Source organism: Cyphellophora europaea, assembly GCF_000365145.1.
Source record: "Cyphellophora europaea CBS 101466 unplaced genomic scaffold supercont1.5, whole genome shotgun sequence".
Classification (NCBI taxonomy): domain Eukaryota; kingdom Fungi; phylum Ascomycota; class Eurotiomycetes; order Chaetothyriales; family Cyphellophoraceae; genus Cyphellophora; species Cyphellophora europaea.
The window spans coordinates 1,200,268-1,227,241 of NW_008481811.1; the positions used below are offsets into that span (position 1 = coordinate 1,200,268).

General features: G+C 54.0%; 9 protein-coding genes across 9 annotated transcripts; 6 read left to right on the forward strand and 3 right to left on the reverse strand.

Moving 5' to 3' along the window:
* Positions 1-1,622: 1,622 nt before the first annotated feature.
* On the forward strand, positions 1,623-3,928 carry HMPREF1541_05729 (uncharacterized protein; the record flags this gene model as incomplete). The annotated part of the gene is made up of 2 exons (XM_008720066.1): positions 1,623-3,549; positions 3,672-3,928. 2 exons carry the CDS (start codon positions 1,623-1,625, stop codon positions 3,926-3,928), a joined length of 2,184 nt encoding a protein of 727 aa, XP_008718288.1.
* A 367-nt stretch (positions 3,929-4,295) lies between these two features.
* Positions 4,296-6,218, forward strand: HMPREF1541_05730 (uncharacterized protein; the record flags this gene model as incomplete). The annotated part of the gene is made up of 8 exons (XM_008720067.1): positions 4,296-4,393; positions 4,443-4,726; positions 4,777-4,927; positions 4,983-5,072; positions 5,126-5,330; positions 5,384-5,425; positions 5,478-5,999; positions 6,048-6,218. The coding sequence occupies 8 exons, from the start codon at positions 4,296-4,298 to the stop codon at positions 6,216-6,218; spliced, it is 1,563 nt and encodes a 520-aa protein (XP_008718289.1).
* A 1,363-nt stretch (positions 6,219-7,581) lies between these two features.
* On the forward strand, positions 7,582-8,496 carry HMPREF1541_05731 (uncharacterized protein; the record flags this gene model as incomplete). The annotated part of the gene is made up of 1 exon (XM_008720068.1): positions 7,582-8,496. One exon carries the CDS (start codon positions 7,582-7,584, stop codon positions 8,494-8,496), a length of 915 nt encoding a protein of 304 aa, XP_008718290.1.
* A 199-nt stretch (positions 8,497-8,695) lies between these two features.
* On the reverse strand, positions 8,696-10,018 carry HMPREF1541_05732 (uncharacterized protein; the record flags this gene model as incomplete). Its single annotated transcript, XM_008720069.1, has 1 exon — positions 8,696-10,018. The coding sequence occupies one exon, from the start codon at positions 10,016-10,018 to the stop codon at positions 8,696-8,698; it is 1,323 nt and encodes a 440-aa protein (XP_008718291.1).
* Positions 10,019-11,162: 1,144 nt separating this feature from the next.
* HMPREF1541_05733 (uncharacterized protein) lies at positions 11,163-14,000 on the reverse strand (the record flags this gene model as incomplete). Its single annotated transcript, XM_008720070.1, has 3 exons — positions 11,163-13,623; positions 13,673-13,879; positions 13,927-14,000. The coding sequence occupies 3 exons, from the start codon at positions 13,998-14,000 to the stop codon at positions 11,163-11,165; spliced, it is 2,742 nt and encodes a 913-aa protein (XP_008718292.1).
* A 770-nt stretch (positions 14,001-14,770) lies between these two features.
* HMPREF1541_05734 (uncharacterized protein) lies at positions 14,771-16,794 on the forward strand (the record flags this gene model as incomplete). Its single annotated transcript, XM_008720071.1, has 4 exons — positions 14,771-14,857; positions 14,911-15,060; positions 15,109-15,983; positions 16,104-16,794. 4 exons carry the CDS (start codon positions 14,771-14,773, stop codon positions 16,792-16,794), a joined length of 1,803 nt encoding a protein of 600 aa, XP_008718293.1.
* A 1,520-nt stretch (positions 16,795-18,314) lies between these two features.
* On the reverse strand, positions 18,315-20,071 carry HMPREF1541_05735 (uncharacterized protein; the record flags this gene model as incomplete). The annotated part of the gene is made up of 3 exons (XM_008720072.1): positions 18,315-19,642; positions 19,689-19,756; positions 19,809-20,071. The coding sequence occupies 3 exons, from the start codon at positions 20,069-20,071 to the stop codon at positions 18,315-18,317; spliced, it is 1,659 nt and encodes a 552-aa protein (XP_008718294.1).
* A 3,855-nt stretch (positions 20,072-23,926) lies between these two features.
* HMPREF1541_05736 (uncharacterized protein) lies at positions 23,927-25,569 on the forward strand (the record flags this gene model as incomplete). The annotated part of the gene is made up of 2 exons (XM_008720073.1): positions 23,927-24,164; positions 24,218-25,569. The coding sequence occupies 2 exons, from the start codon at positions 23,927-23,929 to the stop codon at positions 25,567-25,569; spliced, it is 1,590 nt and encodes a 529-aa protein (XP_008718295.1).
* A 412-nt stretch (positions 25,570-25,981) lies between these two features.
* HMPREF1541_05737 (methylthioadenosine phosphorylase) lies at positions 25,982-26,926 on the forward strand (the record flags this gene model as incomplete). Its single annotated transcript, XM_008720074.1, has 1 exon — positions 25,982-26,926. One exon carries the CDS (start codon positions 25,982-25,984, stop codon positions 26,924-26,926), a length of 945 nt encoding a protein of 314 aa, XP_008718296.1.
* Between the last annotated feature and the right edge of the window lie 48 nt (positions 26,927-26,974).

The window sequence follows — 26,974 nt, forward strand, 5'->3', positions numbered from 1 at the left end:
ATGGGCTTCTGCCTGACTTTGAACATAAGGTCAGTTCTCTCGGTGGTCGACTTGTGATGCTGCGGGTTGTGGTGCAAGGAATATACGGGTGGATGTTATTCATCCACTCCTGTTGTAGATCGAACCTGCCGAATGCCGGAAGCATTCTCAATTACCAACTGAGTTCAAACCCCTGTGCCCGTTCTCGATGCAACGACCAGGGACTATTCTGTAGCCTGGCAAATATTCGACACGGAGCTTAATGCAAGGTAAGATAGATCTGAACAGCTTCAATGCAAACGAGCGCTGAGCCGCATGGCTTGACAGAATGAGCCAAGGTAACGGGAACGGCCCGCCCCAGCAGAGCTAGACTCGAGGTGGCAGGCCTGAAATTCATTGCGATTCCTGGATAATATTCTCCCCTTGACGTCAAATGACCGGATAGTGGTGTGCAACCTGGAGCACGCTGCCGTAAGTCCCAACCCCCCTTTCTATGCGCCATGCATGTCTTTCGTTCTCCCATCTGCAACAGCTGCGCCGGCCGGATGCATGACCAGGAACCCGCTGGATATCCTGCATGACTTGACCATCCATCACAATCTACGAAAAGGGTGTTCGGACCCAGAAGTGTGACTGCATCTAGTCGGCCACGGATTAAACCCATGGCGACTCAGGTAGGCGTCTTGTAACCATCCGCACACCATCTTCCTCTTGGGTGCTAGCTGTTCTGCATGGGAAAGCCTGTTGATCTACCTGGAGGCTTTCAAATTATGTCCAGTGAGCATGCAGACTTCGGTGAGTTGTCATGCAACTCTCTATATATATCGAGCAGCAGGAGCAGTAATTGTGTGGTGGTCGCTGCCCAGTCTAACAACTCTCTCACAAACAGTATGTGTGTGGGGTCTGAGTACTACTTGTGCCTGAATACCGCTGAAGACCACTTCTCCGTTGGTCGCGTGATTATCTACCTCTTATGCTCCCCCTCGTCCGCTTGCAAGACACCACGCTTCTGCCACATCCGAACGGGATACTGCGGGCCATGTCTCGAGCGCTGCCGTCACGTCAACCTGACCGATTGGAGCACGGTGTCGGACATCGATGGGTATTGCTTCTACACCAAGAGCCCTGAAGTCACCAGCATCGCCCGCGCCTTGGGGCTGCAAGATTTTGCTTCCACCATCAGGCTTCCCGGACGACCTATAGCACTTCCGGGGGCTGCGCCTGCGGCCAGTGTCAACCACGGCTGTTCTGAAGCCTAGGTTCGGGCGAAGATGACCTGCTCCTTAAGTGGTACGCGAGCCGAGAACGACTGTAGCGAAGGACAATGAATTCGACTTCGACAGTTCAGGGAGAATGCAGTGTCACACTGGCATTGATAAGCAAACGACGCGGAACAGGGAGTGGTACGTCACTCGTGGCTGTTGATATTCATGTCTGCGTCCAGCCAGATATTCAAATGACATCAAAAACACTGTTTCTGAATAATTCTCGTCGTATATGTAGAAAATCGTCGATACAGTGCCTCATTACAATGTAGAAACACTCCACTCCACTACCGAGCTTCCCCACTGCTCCCCCGCAACTCCCTTCGAACGGCATCCTTCCTGCTTCATTACTCGTACAACTAGCGTGTGATGCTTAGTATGTCGCAAAAACAGACTCGGGAGAGGCGATATACCTCGCAGGCATGCCTCGCCTGTCGACGGCGGAAAGTCAAGTGCAACAATGAGCGACCTCGGTGCTCCAACTGCGTGCTATATGACAATGCTGAGTGTATCTACGGCCTGGATCGCCGGCGCGCTTCGTCCTCTGTGGCCCCACAGCGGGAGCCACTCGCTTCAGGATACTTAGCCAGCACAGACGCGAGCGCTATCGGGACAGATGCAGCCGCCAACGTTGCGTCTCTGAACCAATCTGCATCACACGAGCAGCTACTGCCTACTCTTGCAGACCATCTGCCGAGCCATACATCGGACGACGTCGGCGGCAGTTTCCTTCACACACAGATACCGGACCAGGAGTGGCATTATTGGCCAAGTCCCAGCGACACAGGCCAGTTGCCCCCGGGCATTTCATTGGACTTACACCACGACTATAACGCGTTCGAGGATGTCAATCCAAGCGCTTTCCATCATGATCAATACTTCGACGCGTTCAACGTCGATGACGATACCCCGCAGACATCACCTGCTAGTCAGGACATCTCCCCCACCGCTATAGCTACGGCAGGGCCTCAGACGATCGGACCAACCGCGGTGGCGAAGCCCGAAGCCAGAACGAGCCGCCTACGCTCTCCGGAGTCTGACGGAAGTTACGACGCCTTCAGTGATGTTACCAGGCAACTGACTAGTCGCCTCGGCAAATTGCAGATAGCGGAGGATGGGCGTCCCCGATACTATGGTGCAACAAGCAATCTCCATCTCCTCTACACTGGAGCTGCATCTCTTACCCAGCCCAACATTCGCGACGTGAGACTATCGGGGAACGCCTCGATAGAATCAGCTGGCCTTCAGTGGAAAGGCGACATGGCTTACCAAACTCATCTCACCAAGTTGTTCTTCGCCTGGCACAACAATTTGCAGTTCCCGGTCGACAAGGCGATCTTTCTCCGCGAACAAGCGCGATTCCGCCAAGGAGAAAGCACCGACCTCTTCACTCCGTCGCTTGAGAATGCTATCTTATGCGTGGGTGCTGCATATACGGACAGATACCATCCCGGAATCTCAGGGTCAGTTGACGAGTTCTTTGCTCTTCGTACCAAGGCATATCTCGATATTGAGATCGATAGTCCGAGCATAGCCACGGCACAAGCATTACTCATTCTCTCTTCTCACGAAGCAGCTCAGACCAGAGAGAGCCGGGGGTGGATCTACATGGGCATGGCGAATCAGATAACGATTGACCTTGGCTTGCACCTTGACCTCGAGTCAGAGTATACCCGCCTCGACAGCGAATGTCATTTCAACGACGTCCAAATCACCCGTCGCAACGTCTTCTGGACAGTCAAGAGCATCGATACGCTTTGGAGTGCCTACAGTGGACGTCCGTCGATGATGAAGAATATTGTCCACAACCAGAAGAGCCCGTTACCGTCCCGCACTTATGAGTGGGAGTATTACATTGATGAAGCGCATAGGCTCAGTTTTCCTGACGATTTCGACCTCCGGGCAGCAGCCTATGTACACGTCCATCTGGCGTCACTAATGTTGATCCTGGCACGAGTCTCGGAAGTCCTCTACTCCGGAGTACCGGACATTACTAGTGATATCAGCGCCTTTGTCACTTCAGCAGATGCTGACTTCCGAAAATGGCTCGCTGCCTTGCCGTTGAATCTTCAACTAGATCTCACAAGGCCTTTCCAGGTTCAGAGTGTGTTAGAGCTGCATCTAATATACCACGAGTCTATCATCCTCCTACACAGGCCGCTAATGACCCCTGTTGAGCCAACATCGCCGTTCGGCCTGGTCTCGGATCAAGAGTCTGCGGCAGCCTCACTGAGCAGATGTCTCGACTCGGCGGACAGAATATGCAGTATTATGGTGTACTACCGCCACCGGTACGGACTGAAACGTAAGTTCACCCATGCTCTGCAGATTCTGAGCACACACCTTGTAAAAGGTGTCACTTATTTTAGACCTTCCCCAATCAGCGAGAAGATGTCTATTGCGAATCCATCTTGCTGACGATCTCAGGACTACATCACCAAATGGTCCATGCGGCGATGACAGCAGCCCTCATTCACGCTTTCCAGCTGTGTACGACATCCAATGCAACCGTCGAAAACAGCAAGGCCCAGGCATCTTTCCTGACTTGCATTCAAGCATTGGGTGAGATGGGGCAGACATTCAAATCAGCGTCTCGGGCGCTTGACGTCGTCACATCATTGCGACAGAGCTGGCGAGACGATGCATCTGCTGGGGACCGTTTCAAGAGGGCACGGTTGCGGTAGGAGATGGTCCGCATGAGCACTTGTCCACCCCCAGCGGGCAATTGAATCTGAAAATGCATACAGCCCGCAAAGGTCAGCATCGAAGCCGTCTACCGAGGACAATTTTAAGGCCTACCCCGACTTCCTCCCCGCACGTGGCGTATCCCCACGGGGGCCAAGGCTGATTTGGTTAGCCTCCTGGCAGCCCCAATACCCTCGCTGATCGTTCCTGCATACGATTTGCAATTCCGTGGAACAATACGCCGCGTGGTTTGGGGACCCGAGTCTCCTCCGTGCACGTGTACATAATGCATGCAGCCTATAACACGAAGTAAGGTCTCTGGGCGCCTTCCAACCGATCAGAGTACTCATTCAGTATTCGCACAAGATGGGCAACTTCAATCGAGGATATGGCTCCGGCTTGCAGGGAAAGAAGCTGCAAGCAGGCATCACACTGTGTTCCGCTTTTGCCTTTACGCTGTTTGGGTAAGCTACAAGGCCGACGTGATGCGCATCCACTGACCTCGTATGCCAGCTATGATCAAGGCGTACTTGGCGGGTTGATCGCCCTTCCCAATTTTCTGGAGAGCAATCGCATGGATCCGGAAGACGCAGATGAACAAGGAACTATTGTCGCAATCTACGACGTAGGCTGCTTCACCGGATGTCTGATCATGGCTTTCATCGGGCAAAAGCTGGGACGTCGCATGTACATTTTCATTGGTGGTCTCCTGATCATCCTTGGTGGCAGTCTCCAAGCTGGCGCAAATGGAACAGCGTATCTGTATGCTGGCAGAATCATTGGCGGCGTCGGAATGGGTAGGTGTCGAAGAGTCCATCACCCTCTTCTCCTGCTAATTGCTGTCCAGGGTTCAACTCAACCATGGTTCCGATCTGGGTTGCAGAAACATCCAAGGCTGGCAGCCGAGGCGCTCTAATTGCCACCCAGCTCACGGTTGTCATCCTGGGGGTTACAATCGCTTACTGGTTCGACTACGGAATGATTCGTAATTACACAGGGTAAGTGTGGGACTGACTCGTCACGGATCTACCTGCTGACCTGGGGCCATCCCAGATCTATCGTATGGAGGTTGCCTATTGCATTCCAGGTCGTATACGTCCTCCTCTGCTTTTCGATGATCTTCTTCCTCCCAGAGAGCCCGAGGTAAACCTAGCTCGAGCCCATGTGGCGAGCATCTATCGTTAACAAACAAACAGATATCTTTATGCCGCGGGTCACATTGAAGATGCGGACGATGTCATGGCCCGCATTTACACCGTCCCTGTTGACGGCTCAGAAGTTGCTCGCCACCGTCAAGATGTTATGGGAGCCCTCGAGACCGAGAAGGAGTACAAGTTCAACTGGAAAACACTCTTTTATGATTCGTCGCCGCTGAATGTCACGTGGAGACTATGGCTCGGAGTATGTCTGAGGCCCTTTCGTCGTCCTTTGCGTTACTGACACGTACATTACAGGTCCTTGTTCAGTTCTTCCAGCAGATGGATGGAAACAACATGGTATGGTTGATCAACCCTATTCATATGGGTTCCGGATCTGACAACAATACAGGTCAGCTACTACGCCACTTACCTATTCATCAACTCCCTCGGCTACTCGCAGTCCAAGGCCGCCTTGACGGCCGGCGGAGTTACGCTCGTATTCTTCGGCGGCACTGCTACGACCATCTATACCGTCGAACGACTGGGCAGGCGAGCGGTCATGCTGTACGGTGCCATGCTTTGTTCACTCTTCATGATACTCTTTACCATTGGTCTGGCTGTCAACACCGACGCGTCCCTCCAAATGTCCGTCGCCAGCATCTTCCTGTTCGAGTTCTTCTTCGGCGCTTCGTGGTGTCCATTGCCATGGGTCTACGTGCCGGAGATTGCACCCCTACACGTTCGACACATCGGTACGAGCATGGGAGTCTTCACGCAATGGTTCGTGACATTTATTGTGGTCAAATTCGGCCCCATGGGTATTCAACAGGCGGGCTGGAAGTTCTATCTCCTGTTCTGCGTCTTCAACGTCCTTGCGGTTGTGTTCGTGTGGTTCTGTGTCAAAGAGACTCAGGGCTTGACTCTAGAGGAGGTAAGTCGTCATCCCGTGAAGATGGGCTCAGAAGCTAACCTAAAGCAGATCGATGTGCTGTTCGCCAAAAAAGAGTATAAGCCGCTCCTGGAGGCGAAATTGCGCGAGAACGCGAGGCGGGATCAGAAGCGCAGCATGGATGGCGCACAGGGACACCCGGCGGTGGATGAGAAACGGGTGGACACTGAGCATCGTGAGGATTCTGGCACGAGTGCTTGAAAGAGGTTGCCATCTAGGGCTAGGGATACTTGGGTGAGAAGCTTGTGAGTTTCTGCGCGCCGTTGTCCATGGCTAGGAGATTCAGACGTGATACAATGTAGGTATTGGTCTCGCTTCTGGGCATACACCTGTCAAACAAAAGTACCACCAGGGGTAGACAAGATTGATGCGAGGGCTTCCTGAACTTACAGTAGACGCTTGGATGCATAGGCGCTGTGACTACGGGAGCCCTCCCGTCAATTGTGTCGTCCCCTGGGCCACACTGCTTAGCCGAACATTTTGACATAATATACTAGTAAGTAGGCATCGAGAAGTTGGTGGTTAGGGTTAGGGCTGTGTGTCAACCTGAATCTCCTGTTGGACGCCCCCAGGGTCGTGGTCCGTTAGGATTCACAGTTCGTTGCAACTCATCATTTCGTCGATATGATACCTACAAGAGAGAATCCTGCTGTCCGATGTGGTGACTCTAAGAGTGCTACTTCCAGCCAAAGGACCCTCAGGTAAGAATTTCGGGACCTTTGGCAGGGCCGTCTTGACGCTACGTCACCCTCCCCCTCAGGACGATCTTCAGTTATCTACAAAGACATCACATGCTCGCTTGAGACGGCGAAGAACCACCCCACGCGCTCTGACCGGTGTCGTGATCTGCTGCACGTCATCTCAAGAGCCGCTCCTTCCTTGTCCGGGCCAGCCGCCAATATCCGTTGAGGCCAGTCTGCCCGGTTCGCCGAGGCGACCAACAAGGCAACCACACCTTGGCGGATCTGAATCCTTGGCAAGGCCCGGGAATTGGGAAGTACCCATCCCACGCTGACCAAACTCCTGGTTCGCTTCGGAACCAATGGTCTCCCTGCCTGTCCCGCACACCACGGGGTCTTTGCCCTGCCGCCATGCATCAAGCCAAACCGTGACGCAACATAATCGAAAGATTCAGAATCCGGCAATCTGGACGAGGCAGCGCAGCATGCCGCTCTGTTGTACCTTCGCTCCCTTGAGACTATGATTGACAATCCGCAGCCAGATTTCGACTCACTGCCCAGGCACTACTGATGAAGTCCCCTCCTGGTCTTTCCGACGGAATCGCACCTCCTGACCGTCCTTTGCACCCAAAAAGTTTCCTGGGTGTGGTGCTTTCTGTCCTTTGGAGCGTTTATCGTCAAAAGGCCGCGTCGGCCGCAGCTCAGACTCAGCCTACTTGGTACAGTGAACCTGGTATGCCTCCTAGTATAAGTACCATGGCCGGTGGGACGTTCTCCCTCCCGGCCTTCTGGCGAATATAACCACGTCAAGCGAACATTCGTCCTTGTCCTTGCACACAACTCTTGATCAAACTGTTCAAAACTTCACACGGGCGCGACATACCATGGACCCTGTCGGATTCTCCGTTGGTATTATCGGCCTTGCAGGCTTGGTGTCAACATGTATCCAAGGCTTTCAGATTATTCGGTCGATGAAGGCCTTCTCACGGGAGATGGAACTGCTATTCACTAAGCTGGACATCGAGAACGAGCTCTTCGTGCAATGGGCTCACCAATGCGGACTGCTCAAGCGCCAGCGCATCGATGGGAGACTCTTCAATCCAAAGACGGACATCGTCATCCACAGGATCCTCAAAGAGATATCGGAGCTGCAAGTGGAAGCTGCAAATCTACAGCGGAAGTACCTGCCAGCCGGCCGAGACGACGAGAAATGCGACTGGGGATATACTGCTGGCGGAGACAAAATCGGCCTCCGCAGGAAATTCATGTTCACCATTCATGACAAAGAAGACTTCAATCACCTCATTACCGAATTGGGGTACTTCGTTGGCAAGCTCTCTCAGATGATTCCCAGCATTGAGCAACGCAAAGCAACGCGCGATGACATGGCTGCCATCGGATGCGACCCAAGCACCGTGCACCTCCTACAATACAAGCCCAAGTATCAGTCTAAGCACAGTTATCGGGATGAGGACGATTCCAGCACAATCACGGTCGCGGCAAACATGGCGCGCACGCTACAGGAAGGTCGCCAGGAGCGACCACATAAGCGGCGACCAAACAGTCTCGACCCATACGAAGACCGATACCTGCAGCCACCTCCACCATCATACTCACAAACAGAGCTATCAAACGGCAGTGGTCGCTCATCACATGGCAGCCATGGCTCCGGCCGGTCTCATGTTTCGTCCGCGTCGAGGTCGTCAGGTCGGAGTCGTCAGTCGTCGGGAGATGCGGCACGAGAGATGTTCAGAGACTTGACTTTCAAGAATGGCCGTCGCTCCTCTGACTACAGGTGACGGGGGTGTTTTTGGGTCTGCTTGCTTATCTACTGTGATATCATCGTGTATAAACTTTGAGCGTTTGAGCGTTTGAGCTTCTCGACCGGGTGCATAGAGCTGACTATATGTATACCGAAACTATTGAGATACCTATCTATAGAATGTACAATACACTAGACGGCCGCTGAAGACCACGCCCTCGATCTGTATTCGAGCATCAATCCTCCGCCACCTTCGGCCCTTCCTCCCGATGCGAATAGATCCAGCCAAGTCCAGCATCTTTTCCCTTCCACAGCAGAACCGCCCAGACCAGCCACTCCCTCAAGATCTGCTGAAAGCTCGACGGCGACGCCCTTCGCATGTCCGCATTGGTGGACGTAAACGCCTTGATCTTCCGCACCCGCTCCTGCCGCCGGGTCTGCCACGCCCGGACACCTTCGTCAAAGGAGTCGCCATCCGCGCTGCACGTGGCAAACACCGTAGCCAGCGACGCAACATCCTCGAAGGCCTGGCCCGCTCCTTGCCCGCCGGTAGGGGGCATCGCATGCGCAGCGTCGCCCACGAGAATCACTCGCGACGACTTTGTGGTCCATGACTCCAGGACTGGCGCGTTGAAGAAGGGCCAGATGGTCAGGCTCTCGGCCTCGCTCTCGCGACAGGCCTGCTGCACGACGTCGGGCCACTCGCTGCCCTCACCGCAGTGTCTGTCGACGAGCATTTTCTTCAAGCCCGCCTTGTCCTCGCCAGCCTGCGCCCACCCCTCGCGGCTCCGCGCCTCCATTTCCACGGTCGCGAAGCACGAGACCGTCTGCCCATCCGCCGCGGTCGGCATCATCATGAAACTGTTGGCCTTGCCCATCAGCAGACACGGCAGACGCAGATCATCTCCGATTTGACTGCGCCGCAGCCTACCGCCACCAACACCACCCATGCCACTAAACGTCGGCTCCACACTGCTGATGAGCCGCCTGACACGACTGTGAATCCCATCCGCGCCGACCACAACGTCAAACTCCTGCTCCTGCTCCTTGTTCTCTCCCGCCGCCAGGACAACAACCTTCACAGCCCTCCCCTCCTCCCTCACCCCCACGACCTTGACCCCAAATCCCACCTTAATCCCCACTCCCTGCACAGCCTGCACCAACGTCCTCCTCACCACATGCCTCTCAATCCTCAACGCCGGGTACCCATACAGTGCATAACTCCCATTCAGCACCCCCGCCAGCGGCGCCAGCGTGCGCGCGCTGTACATCGTGAGCTCCTCGTACGCGCAGCCGTGCGGCAGCAGGGTCTCGTACAGGCCGAGTTGGTCGAGGACGTGCAGCGCGTTGGGGGCGAGGGCCAGGTAGCCGCCGTCGGGGGCGGTGGAAGGCCGGGCTTCGAGGATTGTAACGGTGGTGTGCGGGAGGCGGTGCAGGAAGAGGGCCAGGGAGAGGCCGGCGAGGCCGGCGCCGATTATTGCGATGCGAGTGGGGGTTTGGGGGGTGATGGTGGTGGTGGTGGTGGAGGCGGCAGCGGTGGTCGTCGTCGTCGTTGCCATTACTGCGGAGGATGCTGCGAGCGATCGGGGTTGGGCGTGTGGGGTCTCTGCTATTGCTGGTAGTGAGGCTATCGTGGCAGCTCCGTCCTCATCCCGGTCTCTGATTCCGATAGATGGATAGGCTGGCTTGTGGTCGTACGTGTATACTATATGCGGTGGAACGCACACAGTCTTCCCTCCGTTCCTCTGTCGTAATAGGTAAGTCCTTGTCTGACAGGCCAACGCCCACTCTACCATGGGAGCAGTTCTCGGTGTAGTAGATATATACTCTCTCTCAGGGACCTCCGACCTCCACCTCCGATTACCCTTGCCCCTGCCCTGCCCACCCCCAAGCCACGCTCAAATCGAAACCAAAAGCCAAAAGCACCCCTCCAGACCCTCCCAGCTGAATGCCATGATACGAGCTCAGCTTCGCGAAGACCCACCCAAAGCGGTAGGCGCAGCCGGAACAAGGAACATTCACATTCTCCTATTGGCTATTGGCTGGGACTAAAAGACTAATGAGTAAGGGAAACGGGTATGCGACAGGAGAGGGAGAGGTCCTGCAGGTACTGATGGGTACGTATAACTATATTTAGGTTGCGACTTTGTCTTCCTTTGAGGCTGGCGCGGGCTTGCCTTGCGTCTACGCGTGGTTTGCTTTGAATCCTCCGCGAGCGACAGAGGATAGAGGAAGAGGAGATTGAACCTCCCTCCCTGCTGTGTTTGCTGTGGTGGCGAGAATACCAGCTGCACGCGAGGCCGAGGCAGTGCTGTTGCAGTGTAGAAGTTTGGCTGGCGGAGCAGTAATTCGAGGCTGCGTATAGTTGCAAAGTGGACAGGCTGGAGGAATCTTTCCTACCTAGCCAGCCGTGAGGTCGCATGACGCGAATCTGGAAGAATTGAGGGAAGTCGGGATGCAACAAGAGTAGCTTCTATCAATGCTGACGCAACACTCTGATCTTAGCTAGATGGCATGATTGTGAGCCTCGCGCAGCGTACCACTTAAAATTCGTTGTGTTCGTACAGACCCCTTACCCTCGGTACCATTGCCTGTGCAATGTTCTTCCTGAATCGTTCCTATTCATCCGGACTCGCTCAGACAGGTCCCTCAAGCCAAAAACGCCGCGCTGTTCCACGAACTTCAGAGGTTAGGCGAACAAACCTAATCATCTTCGCCCTCATGATCCCTCTTCACCCCTCTAGGCTCCTGCTGTTCTCCCTTCTCGACCAGGGCCAGCAACTGACCAACCCATGGCCGAAGCGTTCTGTTAAGGTTGAACGCATGCCACAGGTCTCGGTTCACACCTCCGAATAGTCTATCCATGAGCGTTGAACCGTTCTGATGATACTCGGCGCCATGCTTGTTAGCAAACCGCGCGAGGTTGCGTAATATCATGACGCTCATGAACGAAATGCCTGCTGGAGTGCCGTATTCATCAATTTGCGTATAGTAAGAGGTGTGTTCCGTCACTTCGGGTTCTTTTTCAGGTCCCATCCCGGCAAGATCGTAGATGAGCTTCTCCATGGCTTGGGCTGTCTCTGGAATATGTGCCCTTAGGTGTGCGCCGATGTCACTTGCCTTTGTAAAAGGCGAGGACCGCAAGCAGCCTTGCCACCTACAATGGAACTCAGCCGTTGCGTTGTTGTCGTACGTTCCATCCTCGTTCCGAGGCACAGCCAGATGGTCATTAAGCATATGAGCCCATAATCCCTTGCGACTAGCTTGCCACACGTTGCAAACGTGCTTCTGTGCATGAGGCCTTGCAGCATCGGAGGGGTCGACCTTTTCGTTCTCCCAGCAGCACTTAAAATAGGGTTGACCCTGAAGATCTACCAAGATTCGTCGTGGCCGGATGCCCTTGATGATGAAACGCGGTTGGGGTCCATTAATCACCTGAGCCTGTGCGTTGCTGAATGTCGTCGAGACATTTTTGATGAACTCGGCTGCAGGCATAGCGCCATTGTGGGCGAAACGACTCTGGTAGGCTTGCCAAATGGCGATCTGGGTTATGTCATCCTCCCTGGATTCCTCAAAACAAGATTTCAACCAGCGTGACGACCGGGCTGGTTCCTGCAACTGCAGAAGCTGCGCATGTAAGTCCGCGGGTACTTGTGGTATCGTGGCTGGAACAGGATTACGCTGTGCCTTTGGCCTGCTCAATATCTGTTCTTTGGTGGTTGTAGGGTTGTGATTCAGAAGCGCTACCAGGCGTGGGATAAGATTCGCGTACAGCCTTGGACTAGCCGCCAGGAGTTCATGATTGTTCTCGTAGATGGCGCTGTATTCGTACAGGAAGTCCAGCGCAGGCTCGACAAGCTCGTCGTCAGCTTCGAGTAGTACTAGTGCCACTAATCGCTGTATTGCCGATAGAGGAACATCCGTAAGTCGGAAAACTGGCTCAAGCTCAATACCAATTCGAATAATCGCTTGTAGCGATGTCAGCAGCATCGCTCGGTCAGGTGAGGCCAGGTACTCTAGTAGCGAGAGATATAACGGGTCCTTCGGTTGCATCTCCCAATATCGAGTAGTCCATCCTGCCATCTCGAGAGCGTAACGACGAAACTCTGCGAGTCTTGGCTGTTGTGGCAGGCTGATGGCGATCGTGAGGAAGTCTCGGAACAGCCAGAAAGGCGCAAGAAACTTAGCGTTCTCGTCCAGTGTCACCATGTTGCGGAGAACCAGGGCAGCCTCGTTTAGCTTTTCCAGACGGTCATAGGAGTCATCCGACGAATCGTCTTCAGCCTCGAACCTTGACTTCAGGCTATTCAACCGATTGGCGAGGTCAGGGGTACCGAACGCGGCGTTCAAAGTGCCCTCAGGGGCAGTGCCTTCGGGCTCGTTGTAGGACACCTCCCACGTCACGCCGTAGACCAGCGGCATGATCTCCATAACTTTTTCGAGTAATGATTCGGCAAGCAGCGGGAAGCCTTCGAACTTGTATTTGTCACCGCGCTCGAATGAAACTTTGACCAAATGATGAAGCGCAAAGTGTTGTTCTTCGGGAATGCCTGATCGCAACCCATACAAACATCGCAGGTAGATATTAGGCCCGCCCATGGAAGGAATCATATGGCGAAAGAATTGTTGAGGATCTGGTTTTGGTCGCGGCAAGGACTGAGCCTTTGCCAGGGCTTTCTGTTGGTAGAACAGGGCAGGATTGCTTCCGGGGGTAGTGACCGGCCGCAAAGTCAGTGGCATTGGCTGTCGTGGTTCATAATTCTGAATGTTAAATGAGGAACTCCGAGGATCTGATGAGGCACTCGAATAGTTGTGCTGAGGAGGCATGGGCTGGGGAGAATTAGTGGAGCGCGCGGCCCTGGCACGACTCGCAGACGTGTCTGGCTGGAAAAGCTGTGTCCGCTTGGGATCCTGACGCAGATTTCTGGAAGGGTATCGACTACCACTGCCTGGCTCTTCTGTCTCCATCCGCTCCGGTCGAGGCGTTCGCTGCTCGTCGTCGACAGATTCACTGCCGTCGCCCAGGGCCATGGTTTCTCGTGCACCAGGAATGGGATAGTTCTCGAGGGTGCGTGTGCGCAGGTTGCCGCCCTTTGCTGTCAGATTCTCGAGGATCTCCTTCGGGGGAGGTTTCTCTCCCCAGTACTTTGCAATCTCATATGCGCTTTTGGAGGTCAGAATCTGCAGTTGCACAATGCATAGGGATTGCTTACGCCAGATTGCGGTAGTACATGCTTTTGATCTGGAATGTCATGGCGCCTTCATGTTGGTGGCCGAGTCCCAAAGGTTTGACGAGCTGCCGCCATGCCATACGCTCATCGGAGACCTTGTCATAGCCACCTCTTTCCATGACTATATGATAAAGCTGGTGCAGGGATATTGATTTGCCCGATATCTTTGCATCTCTCTCGAAATTGGTTCTGCCGATGATTAGGATCAAGCGCATCGTGATGGGATAGCAACATACCCTCGTTGCTCGTGGAACGCAGCGACATCATCTAGGAACTCTTCCTCGTTCTCGATGATCTTGTTCTGGCCCATAGTCGCCATTTGGATTATTAACAGCAGAGCGACGCCCTACCGATATTGGGGAGGCGCAATCGTGATTTTTGTGCTGTTCTTCGTGCCCAAGGCTGCATAGCACTGTCCAAGACGTACTGAGGGTCCAGTAAAATTGTAGGCAAACAGGCAGCAGAGAAGGGTAAGGCTGCAGCAAGAGCAGTAGATGCGAGTGTCCTCTGGAAGTCGCGACGCAGTTGATCGCGACTTTTGGGCTCCGCGCATGTCCCCGGTTGCGCCTGCAGCTTGCGGCAAATCTCGCCCTTCGCTCGGCTGGACCCGGCGCTAATGCCTTGGCGTACCAAGCTTTCTACACTGCTCCATGCTCATCCTACAACGTCTCCAAAGTCACACCCATTTCTGCCCTCCTCGAAACCTGAATGTATCTTCGATCCATTTCTGCACTTGCTATCATCCATCATGTTTTCTCCGACGTATGCTGTGAGTCTCTGAGTCTTTGTGGTTCTATGAAAGGGCATTTAGATGAGCTCTCCCACCAATAATCTCCTCGTTGAATCTCGTTGAGTTCGATCACGGTTCTTTCTGAGCCTTATTATTCCTTATGTTCCAATCTGTGTCTTTATTATCATCTAGCAACTATGCCCGTGTCCATTCGAAAAACCGCTATAGCTTCTACCCCACCTACGCCCGTCTGCTTGCCATTGCATAAGTTTTCTCATGCTACAGTACCCCGAAACAGCGTGGGGCCGCTTCCATGGAATCATATGGTCAGCCATGGCGATCTCTTCGCCATGTTCGAGACCGTCAGAACAATCAATGCCGATGGCAAGACCACCGACTCGAAAAGATTCAAGATCTTGCACGACCCGAACATCATGGTTTGATGCATCATGGACGTGCGATTGACCGACGCAATCTGACCACCATCTAGGAAGACCTCGACCTCGAGACCTTAGCTTCAGAATCCCGCCGCGCAATCGATACGGCCAAAGATGCTTCGGATCACAATCGAGATCACAATGTGGCCGTGATCAAGAAGGTTCCTGTTATTGCGGTCAAGTACCCTATGGCTGGGGGACAGGTGATGCCTTTTAACGCTAGAAGCATTCATTACTCACACTCAGTTCAGGTCAAAAGATTCCAGATTCGTTTCACGTGCGATGCAGATTTCTACGAAGCTCTCAAGCAGTTGGCCAATAACGGCGTTCATATGCTCGAGGCTGGAACATTTCCAACCATCCGTCCTCAGACCGCGCAGCAAACGTTCACACAGCCACCCAATCAACTGCCGCAGTGTCCTACTACTGCTGCCGGAGTGATGCAAGCTGCGGCATCTGGCCCAGCTCCCGGAGAAATCGAGTCCAGGTATTCAAATATTAGCCTGATGCAACCTCCGCCGCCTTGTGACCATTATCAGACCGTCGGACGAGATACCCAGTACGCTCAGCCACGAGATAACGCACTTCGCAGCCAAATTCCTCCCTCTGCACAAGCTGACACCGGACACACCGTCCTCCAGAGTGCAGCTAACCAAAACGTCTCAAGGTTTCCGGAAGCAGGCACTGGTGAGCCACAGGCGGAACCTACGATTCAAACACTTGTTAGTCGCCCAGCAGCAATAGATCTGTACACACCGAGACCGTCGACGGCGCCCGCTCAAGTCTCACAGCATTTGAGTCAGCTGCTCCCTCCTAAACGCGAACTACCTTTCAAACAACACAATACAGGTGCAAGGGCCGGCTTGGAGCCTGTGAATAGCATGGACCCATCTGCAAGGGACCAAACAGGTCAGATTAGTGCAGTTGAGATGATGAAGGGCACTGCTCCTAATTTCGACACCATCATCCCCAATTCTCAGGAGCTTGAGTGTCAGCCTCCAGCCAAGAAAACCAGAGTCACTAGATCAAAAGCAGCTTCGAGAAGTCAGCCATCTAAGACTCAAACCAAAGAGCCTACCAAAAAGGCAGCAGCTCCAAAACCTGCAGGTAAATGTGATGCGTGCAAGTGAGTAACGCCTCTCCGGACTAATGGATAATCTCAACTCTACATTGCACCTTCCTGGAACCAGAAAGGTGTTATCAAGACCTCTCTCAGCGCATCAAAAGTAGGCTGACATTGTATCAGAAGCAGAGGCTCCAGAACCCGCTGTAACCACAAACAACAGTCGCCTCCCCTACCAAGCATCGAGGAAGTGTTTGAGCCCAAGAAGCAAAAGGCTGCGACGGAAGTTGTTGACAACGATATTGACACACAAGCGCTACTCGGCCGTGCAGCAACCACGAAGAAGCGGACCGCAAGGAAGCCCCCCGCCAGGAAGCGCGAGATGTCTGAGCAACCAGATACCACTCGTGTAACGCGAAGCATGAGCGTCGCAGGGAAGGCGACAAGGCCTGACAACACAGAGGCAAATCGAGCCAGAGCCGAGGACAATCCCGACGACCAAAAGCCAGTCGGTGCCTTTCCTTGCACGCCAGCGGAGCAGCTCATTCACCCCGCCACGCCCCGTTCGCCAACAGCCAATGTCGTAATCGACAAATCGCCACAACCTGCACCGGCGCCGTCTCGGTCACAAGCCCAAGTCGAAGTCGAAGCGACCTACGAGGAGGTCCTTGAAGACTTCAGCAGTGTCCTAGACAGCTACCCGCAGTTCGCTAATGCAGACAAGAAACTCGCCGGCTTCGCCAGCCTGTCAAGCGTGGCGCGCAAGCAGGTTCTCGAGCAGTGGTGTATCCAGCAGTACAAAAGCAAGGATTTCAGAGTGCTGTGCCGAGCCATGGACGCTAGTGTGAGCTCGCAGCTGGCACTTACACTTTGAGCCGGCGTCAATGCCGTCGGCGCGGACCATGAGCGTGGTGGGCCTAGATGGACGGGTCCTTGCTGAGGCCTTGTATATTAGATATTAGATAAAGATAGAGTTAGTAGTAGTATTAGTATGAGAGGAGGTCCTCAGGAGATGCATCATAGATGACAATAGAACAAACAGATCACTGCCCATGTTGTGGGACAGATTATCAGTAACTTTTGTGGTCACAAATCTTGCCAGCGTGCACCCGCAATTATATCCGCCAAAAAAATGGACTTCACTCACTAACACACGCAAACCCGAGGAGTCAGTCCGTTAGATTAACTCACTGTTGTCACGGTCGGTGCCTCCATGTCAAACCCATTTGACTCTTCTGCGGCGGGTGCCCGAGAAGTGGCCAGCGCCACAACCCGCATCACGGCGATGAAAGGATGCGCGGGGCCAAGGACAAGGGAGAAGAAAGCACAGAGACACACGGGGTGAATTTTCAAGGTCTATCATTCATGCAAGTCTCGCTCGCATGTTTCATGCTTCTAAGCTATGATGCCAACCCGAGTCTCTCTTTTGGACTGGGTGGGTCGGAAGTCAAGACCATTTCTCATACTTCGCTGCCATTTACAACCACAAATGTGCAGAGCCCAATGAGGGTTTCTGTGCGAAACACCCTGCGCCAATGCTCTACCGCTCCGATAATGCAGTGCTACTGTAGATGCCAGCAACATGAGCGCAGCGTACCTGTCGCTGCCGGTGTAGGTCAAGTCGCCACTTCAAGCAAAACCTGCGCCAGTAACAGGTGTCTGCTTGCTCCATGTACAAAAGTTACGGCCTGTCCTTCTGGCACGTGTTGATATGGTTGCTCCAATGATACTGATAAGGAGTGCCATGTGCTTCTGCTGCAGAGAATGTAAGGGCACTCCTAGGTGGTGATCAAAGGTAATAATTCCTGTGGGGTGACCCTGTCGAAATGGCTCCCAATTTGTTGTGTGTACACGAAAGCGAAAGAGGTTCTATTGACAGCTGGTTGTGCGCACCGCAGTGACTGATCGTAGTAGATCATTCGGTATGGTTGGATCCCGAGTGAGATATTCGGTGGCAGTTGGTGTTTTGGTATCGGTCTGTACCCGAGGTGAATGCCTAAGGCAACGTGCACTGTGGCACTGCCTTCTGTAGTTTGTTTCAAAAAGGAAATAATAGGTAATGTGAGGTCGTTGGGGAATGCGATGCCACAACATCCCTCCGATGGTCAATAAGCCGGCAAGTCATCAAATCGATCCAGTAATGACGCCGTGCTCCAACGCTGAAAAAGCTAATATAATCAAAGTAAGAGGTGAGCAATGCTCTCGGGGAAGAATGAAATCCCAATGCCATGGCCGAAGATCTCGCGTGTATGTGCAGGATAACGGAGGTGTGAAGGTGAACAATGTAGCGTAGTAATATGTCCAGCGCAAGACCACCGATCAATGTAGCAGGGTGAGGCTGACGGCAAAGGTTATCATCTCCAAACTGCTTGCAGATCCGTCCCAAGCGGCCTGCTAGTAGGAGGCCTGTCGTAAAGTGCCACCACGGCGCAGATGATCAAGTGTAGGGCGACCTGCTGGTGCCGGGGTGTAGTCGAGACTTATGTCCATATCGTCTGAGTCAATGCGACTGCGACCCATAGCCGTGGGACTTGAGTCGACTGACGGTGAATGTTGGCCAAATGCAAAAGTCTGAGCGCGCATCAGCTTAGCTCGCTGCTTGACCTTGCCCAAACCCCGCTCGCAAGCCAGCTCATGCTCCTTTGCATCCATCTCAACGTAGTTCTGAGGGAAACATCGTGACTGATGATCTTTGAAAAAAGAGCTGTAGCCTCCGTCAAGGATATAGACTTCAGGATATGTCAAAGCTGGATAGCGATCAGCGTTGACTGTACGATCTCTATTCCGAATGAACTTGGCAGTGAGAGGAGCACGATGAGCTGAGTACTCGCAATGGAAGATGAGCAAGGCATTGGAAGTAGGCTCCACGTCAAGGAGTTGGGTGGCCAGCTTTTCTCGATCGTTGAAGTTGACGGCACCATCGATATGGCCTCCATGGTACTCGTACTCGAAACGACAATCTATGATCACCCGCTTCTCGTACATGTGGTTGTAGCGACCGTCCAACACGTCTATCATGGTGTCTTTGGTTATCCGGGGAAGATCACCAGCTTGGTCAGATTGGAAATGTGGTAGCTGCAGAACGTGATGTTGCGACTCAATGTCCACAATAGGTGGTAGTGATGGCTCAGTCTCTTGGTCTTGCTTCATGACATCACCTGGATTCTCGAACATGCTCAATGAGCGTCGAGTGAGCTTTCGAGGTCTCTGGATAGGATTAGATGTCGAGACCTTTCGCGTATGAGCGGCGAGAGGTGAGCCGCCGCCACGAGCTCCGAGGAAGGACTGTCGCGGACGCATCAGAGACTGGACTGGAGAAGGCTTTTGTGGAGGCGAGGACTCCCAGATCTGCTCCAAGGTTAAGCTGGACTTTGTTGCTTGGTAGTTGCCAAATCTGAAGGGCGGCAGCTGGCACTCTGGGTTAGGCGCCTGGGGAATGGATCCAGTACTCAGGCCCTTCGTACGTGTCAATGATGGCCGGCGGGGCGTCGGCTTCTTCTTCTCCATCATCAAAGGGGAGAGAAGCTCCGATGACAGAGGCGCCGATGTGGGTGGAGAGAGCATCGATGACTCGGTCGGGCTTTCATCCGGCGTAGGTGATTGCAACTGCAACTGGATGTCTAATGTTCCGTACGGGACCTTGTGGGGTAGAGGAGACATGTCCATGTCCATACCATCAACAATGCCGGGTGAAGAGGCGACAGGAGGGGTCGTGGCGAAACCTGGCAGGTTTAGTAACGCGTCAGGATCTGGAACTGATCTGCTTACACTTATCGCGAGCTTGAAAGATGTTGCCGGCGAACAATGCACGACGTGGAGTCGGAGGGACGTCCGGACTAGATCAGATCAGTCATGATGTACGTAAGGTCATTATCCCACACAGCATACCTCTGGTCGATGTGCATGTTCTGCGAAAGATCGGCAGCAAGGCTGGCTGTGGGTGAAGAACCTCGTACAGGCTTAGGCATGTTGAAGTAGTCCATATTGGTCGATCTCTTCATGGCTAGATCTCGGAAATTGAAGGCTTCGGGACCAAAGGTCGAGGTGGAATGCAACCTCGAGACGAAAGCACCCGGGCCCTCTATTTTGCAGCCATAGTGGAGGTTGTGCAGCTGGTGCATAGCACCCAGCGGCGAAGAGGTTTCCATCATCTTGTGTGTGTTTGAACCAGAGCAACAAGCTCCGGATTGATCCTTGTTTGAACAGCGAGCCGAAGCGGTGCTGCCCGGTGCAAAGATCCAAGTCAATGGATCTTCTGGTATACGCCCGTGGGCCAGGAGGAATTGCTCAACGGGAGGTCGTTAAGGATAGTCGTCCCAGCGGATTGTCTTGTCGTGATGAGGAGAGGAGTACTTGTGTCAAACTCTCATTGCCTAATGTCTCGTTCTTGACGCCTCACAGATGGTGATGGGTCTTAGAGACAATGAGTTGGGAGGAATGCTGTGAGAGGGCAAGGAGGCAATGGAGGTGCCAATGGTGGGTGGAAGCCACTGACAATAGACACAAGCTCACGACTGAGCTGAGGAAGCAAGGATGAGATGGACCTTCACCTGCATGGAGACGAGAGGCTGAAGAGAAGAGGAAAGGGAAGTCCTTATGAGACGTTGACCAGGGTACGCGGTAGACGGTGGCAGTGGTTGCCCGGGCGTTGGCAGCGCCCAGGCGATCCCAGCTTGTCAAAGCTGCAGCAGCTTATCAAACTTAGCCGCCCACCTGCTGAACGGCCAGAACAAGCCCCCCACCCGGGCCACACAGCATCGGTGGCGTGGGTATTTGGCTGCTACGGGTACCTGAAATCTTCGATCTGGTTGTCCGATGGACCTCTAAACCTGGCCATTCGCTGTCAGAACCAGAAGCGCTGCTGCACCAGTACCGGAGCCATGATGCATCGCGTTGTTGGCACATGCTGGACTCCGCACTCTGGTCTCAACCTTGATTTTTCGGCTCTACGCATGTACAACTCCGCAAACCTCAGACATCGCTTCGTGCAAAGCTCTGGTACCTCAATTTCCTCCCCACAATACAGAACCTGGTCTTAACCGGCGAGAGGTTCGTCAAGTGAGCCAACGGATCCGCCGATCCATTTGAGTTTCAATACGCGATAACGCCGGCGTCAAGACTGTCAGCAACTCAGCGGGGCCCGCCACAAGCCGCGGGCCCTCGTGGGCTACCTCCACAGTGTTGCCCTGGCAGCCTCGCACCATAATCGACATGCTATGTCTCCGTCCTCTCGTTGTCACCATGAAAAATTCCCTTACGTGATGTGGGGACGACTCGTGCCCGCGCCGAGAGCTCGGACATCAATTCATTGTTGCTCAAGAATGAGCTGTGCAAAAATGGCACATACGAGGAGCCGCCGATTCGACGCCGTCTAGAAGCCGTATTCAGACCCTGAATTGTCAGCCTTCATTCCTTGTGGCTTCGAAGAATCGGACTTTTGCGTCAGTGGGCTTCTACAAGCTCGATAGCAATCATGGAGACACTTGAAGGTACCAAAATTATCTTCGTAGACGAGGGCACACGAGCTCGTACATTGCTCACGTTCGTTGTGTAACCTACCCACTAGGGGCTCGTCCATCGAGTTGTTGACCAACATATTCGCCTATGTAGAGGGCTTATTGAGTCGCTTATAAAGGTGGTACTTCTTTGTCGAACGCCTAAGTGTTTCACGCCTCTACTGGGATATGAAGAATTGTCCGAAGTGTCGAACTCCTACACCCAACCGGCGAACGTGCTTCTACCAGGATGTGTCTTGATAGTGCGACGTAACCGACGTTGATCTTCAGCTGAGGGCGGAGCCTGCTATTGCCGGACATCCCGACTGCTACCTTGAGCGCAGTCTCCTCGACAGCTTTGAGGCTCACATCATCCGCCCTCGTGGTTCTCGGAAGCCCGATTTGCTGCTGATGGTGAGACTGCTCGTCCTCCAATAAGACATCAACAGTCTGGCTTCGCAGATGATCAAAGGCGGCTTAAAGGATCGGACATTGAGAACTCCTTGCGGGGGCTGTTTCATTGGCGCGGCGCCGGTTACAAAGGCGTTGTTGTGACCAGGTCCAAGAGAGGCAATTTACCCCTCCAACGCGTCTCGCCTTGCAGCAAGGCTATCTGCTAGTCTCACGGCCAGCGACCAATGACGGCATCAACATTGATCTCGTTGAGTTCTTTGCCGATTGCACAGCTTGGAATTACATCACAAACATAGTGCTTGTGGCAGCCAAGTTGGTCGGGCCTAGCACCAAGCAAACAGGAAAACGCCTCGGACGCGCTGAGCCAAAACAAAGTGACGCAATTTTGAATCCTAGGCCGCTAATAGCGCAAGCGTTGACGCGTTTTGACGCATTAGCACGTGATGAAAAATAGCAACTTTCCTCAAAGGCGTAAGTCTGTGTGGATTCACGGAGTATTTACAGCAGGTTGGCCATCGATGCTGCTCCGCTGAATCGAAGATCTGGCGACGCATCGACCGTCGTGTCCAAGTTATTTCGACGTTGACCACAAAGGTGATCTTCATCATCTCATCTCTCGTGCCGTCGCATCGAGATCTCGCATCTACTCGACTCGTAACGAAGATACACAACAAACCACGGTGATGCTCGACGCGCCGTAACTCGCCAACTTCGCAAATCGGCCATGACCAGGATCTTCTTGATGTTCCTTAGGGAATACATGTGAGCCGATTATCATTTCCGGAAGGAGACGGACTCCGGAAGTCTCCTCGAGGCGCTGCAAGGGAGTCAGACAGTACGGAGTATTGTACTGATTTGTTTATCTGCATCAGTTCATCCTTGCCAGGATGTCTTGCTGAGCAAGTTCACGTGGGAGCAGGCCGAAGCGAGGCACGGACATCCCGGTTTGCAACTCAGGGGCCCTGCTATATACAAGTGCGAGGTCAGTGCGGTTCAGCATCACACCACACTCGTAACTCATTTGTCCCTCATTAACATGTCCATACGGCCTGTTGGTTCGGGCAGTCGTTACAGATCAGGGATCATGTCGCCAAAATCTCCAGGTAAGGGCCGGGGTTGCAGTTTCATGATATCTGCTGCCTGGATCTGTGCACACTTGATCTGTCGTTCTTAACATTGGTGTTGCGGCCTGTCGTTTCACATATCAGGCGTACTGCAGGCCTCCACTGTGTGATACACAAGCCGCTCAACAATTGTGGTGAACCGTTCGACTGCCTGCGACAACTCCGGGGCTTTCACCGACTCTCCAACTCTCTCGACCGCTGCCTGTCCCGCACTGGGCTTCTAGTCCAGCTGCTCTGAGAAGTCGTTGTGCCGAGAATGCGTACTGTGTAGTGAGACGGCTCAAACCTCGATGCATCTGGACACAGCAATGCTATGCCTCGGCTATAGGGTCATTATAAGGCACAGGCTCGTACTCTTCGGGGCACGTGATGCTCGAAGCTGAGCAGATGACAAGCTACCGCAAGACAATGGTCTGTTCATGGCTCTGACAGCTGACGGGTCGTTGGTCACAGAGACTGCTAGTCTCGACTTATGCAAAATGCTGGAGCAAACTCACCATGGAAACTTGAGCATTTGTAGTACCGCCGATTGCTGGTTGCCGACCCACGTAGAAGCCACACGTCCAGTGGCTTCTCAGCTACGGCCTCGTCCGAACCCTTTTCGCAGCAAGTTCTTGAAGGGCTATCCGAGCATTGTATAATATGCGTCGAAAAGGACAGCAAGTTCAGCAAACCGCCTCACTGACCACGGTTTGCGGGGGATGCTTCCCCCCATGTGGAAAGCCCCCTGTCGATGCCCGTGCCGAGTACCTTCTGTGCCCAATGATAGCTGACCTTTAATTTGCCGATCCTTCTGTTGCCTGAATGCGAGCCGTTGCGGTCTGACCGGGGCCTAGGCTGCGGCCCATCCCCGGGTTCTTCGGTGCACAGCCCAAAACCACGGGACCATCGCTGTCTAGTCATCGCTTTTGCGTTTTCTTAATGCCAGGCAGACTCCAGGACAACCTTGCTGAATGACAGGTACCTCCACATCATGTCAGGTGTTGGCGAAGCCCTCGCAATTGTTAGCTGCGTTGGAGGGCTGGTTCAAGCCATCGACGCTGGTCAGCGCATCGTGAAACAAATCAAGGACCGTAGACAAGCCCATCGCAGCAACGGCGCTCTGCCACCATCGGAGCAACTTGAGCAAACGCTAGCCAGTGGTAGACAGGAGATTGAGAAGCTGGTGCATAAAGGCCAACAGAGATTTGGTTCTGATTTTGAAGCCGATGGTAAAAGCATCCGAACCACTAGCCTACCTGACAACTCACTTACTTGTGCTTAGAAACCGCACGAGTAGCCCTCCTCCAGGTCACTGTTCAGATCCAGAATGCCCTTCTCAACCGCCTGACAGAGGCCCGAACAGATGACGGCGTTATCGACTTCGACGAGTGTATTGACCTGTCTGATCAAGGTTGCAATGATGCGCTCGTGGCGCTACAGGCGCTTTACAAGAGAAAGCTGGAAGAAGATATGGAGCGAAAACAGCGAATGTCTGCAGCCAGCAAAGAGATCGTTCAGGTGCAGGCCGAAGCCCTCGCCCAAAGTCCTACCACCAAAGCATATCAAGAGCCGACGTCTCCACCAACGAGAATGCCTACTCAGGATGTGCAATCCAATACAAGCAAGCAGCGGGCCGCAAAAGAAGCTGCTCCACTCCCGGTGGCTGAGCGCAAGAAGGCCAGAGCGTTCAGCCTCAACCCTTTTACTTCAAGAACGAAGACCGAGGCGCCTCCATCATCTACTCGATCTCCGCCAGCTCTTGAGCGTTCGCAGACTGCAAGCCCAAAACTAGCACTCCAACGAAGGAGCACTACTGCCTCGGATATGTCTTCTGACAGCCCTGTGAAGCGGTTCTCGATCAGCTCCGAAAGCTCCCACTCCACGGCGGGAGCTCCGAAGCAAGATGCGAGCAATCCAGCATGGACTATCGAAATGTCACGCGCCTCAACCCTGATGACCGTCAGCTCAGCCGTGTCCTCGGGGCCAACACTTGCCAAGTACAGCGGATCTTGTAAGTATGCATACAAGGCTCGAGACAAGGGCTACAAAGATGGACTGTCACCCGTCAACCTCTCCATGCACTTCCATAACTGGGTCTACCAGTGCAAAAGTAGCAACTGTCGATATCAAGCACTGGCTATCCGCGACAAAGCTGGCGTACGGCTTGATGACACGATCCGCACATCACATGGAATCCGATACCGCGCGATCTTCCTAGCCAAATCTCACGTCGCGTACAAGGAGAATAGCCAAGCGTGGCCGTACATCTGCCTGTTTTGCCTTTGGGCCAAGATTCCGTCCGAGGTGTACTACGACATCAATAATCTGATGAAGCACGTGTCACTTCATAAAGAACCCACGATAGGCCTGAAAGAGCTTCCTATGGAAGGGCCACTCGTCTTCAGCAATATGGATGTCAGTGCGGTGTCAGCGTTCGATGTCGAGCTTCCGTACCTGGACCAAACATCCCTGTCCCCTACAGCCCAGCATAACCCAGACCGGGTTGTAGACATGGTGCAGAAGCGATTGGAAGCAGCTGGTTTAGAAGCGGAGAGCAAGCCATCCGAACGAGTTCTCTCCAAAGCTGAAGAGCTGAGAGTGCAAAGCGACCCTTTTGCCAACCCCTGGGCTTGACGAGACGGAGCTGCGCCAAAGTAATGACACGCTTCTTGCCTGCAGTGCGATCGTCGAGAGCACAGTACATACGAAAGTGCCAGGCGACTGAGAAGAGCACGTGGGCGCCAAGGCTCCCCAGCAGATGCTGGAACAATGTTTCTCCGATGCTGGTAGGTGAGATTGCACCATGCATTTTCTGTCATCCATCGTCTATCAGGTCGCCTTGCACTGCAACTAAACATTTGATATGACCCGCGACTGAAGCACGATCAAGATACTTACTTGTCCTCTAGAACTACTGCAAGATCCATTTGTGCCAGTGCTCGAAGAAATTTCAGTGCCAGTCTAGGCCCCGAAACGAGTGGAAGCCGTTCCGCCTCGCCCAGTAATCTGCACCTATCGCGCAGACATCTGTGAGCATTCCGCGAGAATGGCCGACCTAGCCTCCAGCTATTCGTCACCAGTCCCCATCGCCGTCATCGGTGGCACGGGATTCTACGACCTTCCTGGCTTCAAGGCCGTCGCCTCACTCAACATCACCACTCCATGGGGCAACCCTGCCAGCCCCATCGTCGTCCTCGAGCACGCCACGCCCGAAGGTCACACACTACCCGTAGCCTTCCTCTCCCGCCACGGCCTCAACCATGAGTTCTCACCCGCCGACGTGCCCAACCGCGCCAACATCGCCGCCCTCCGCCACATCGGCGTGCGCTGCATCGTCAGCTTCTCCGCCGCCGGCAGCCTGCGCGAGGAGATCCGCCCCCGCGACTTCGTGGTCCCCGACCAAATTATCGACCGCACATGGGGCCGGTCCAACAGCTTCTTCGAGCAAGGGCTCGTCTGCCACGTGCCCATGGCCGACCCCTACGACGACGGCATCCGCCAAGCCGTGCTGAAGTGCGCGGGCGTGCTCGAAGGCGGCGTCAAGCTGCACGACAAGGGCACGACGGTCGTGATCCAGGGCCCCACTTTCTCCACGCGCGCCGAGAGCAAGATGTACCGCCTGTGGGGCGGCGACGTCATCAACATGAGCACCTTTCCCGAGGCGAAGCTGGCGCGCGAGGCCGAGATCGGGTACGGCCAGATCATCATGAGCACCGACTACGATTGCTGGAAGGGCGAGGAGGACGTCAGCGTCGAGATGGTCATGGGCCACATGAAGGCCAACTTGGGGAACGCGAAGCATCTGGTAGGTGCCGTCCTCGATGAGCTGTCGAAGGAGCAGTATGGGGATTTGCGGGCGGGGAAAGCCTGGGAAGGACAGCGCAGGTTCGGCGTCAGCACGAAGAAGGAGGGCATGGGGAAGCAGGCCCTCGAGAAGCTGGATTGGCTCTTCCCGGGATACTTTACGGATCATGGGGGTCGTCCCGCGTGAACGGGAGATATTAGGGGCTACAGGGTTGGTTATGCCTGTAGAATGACT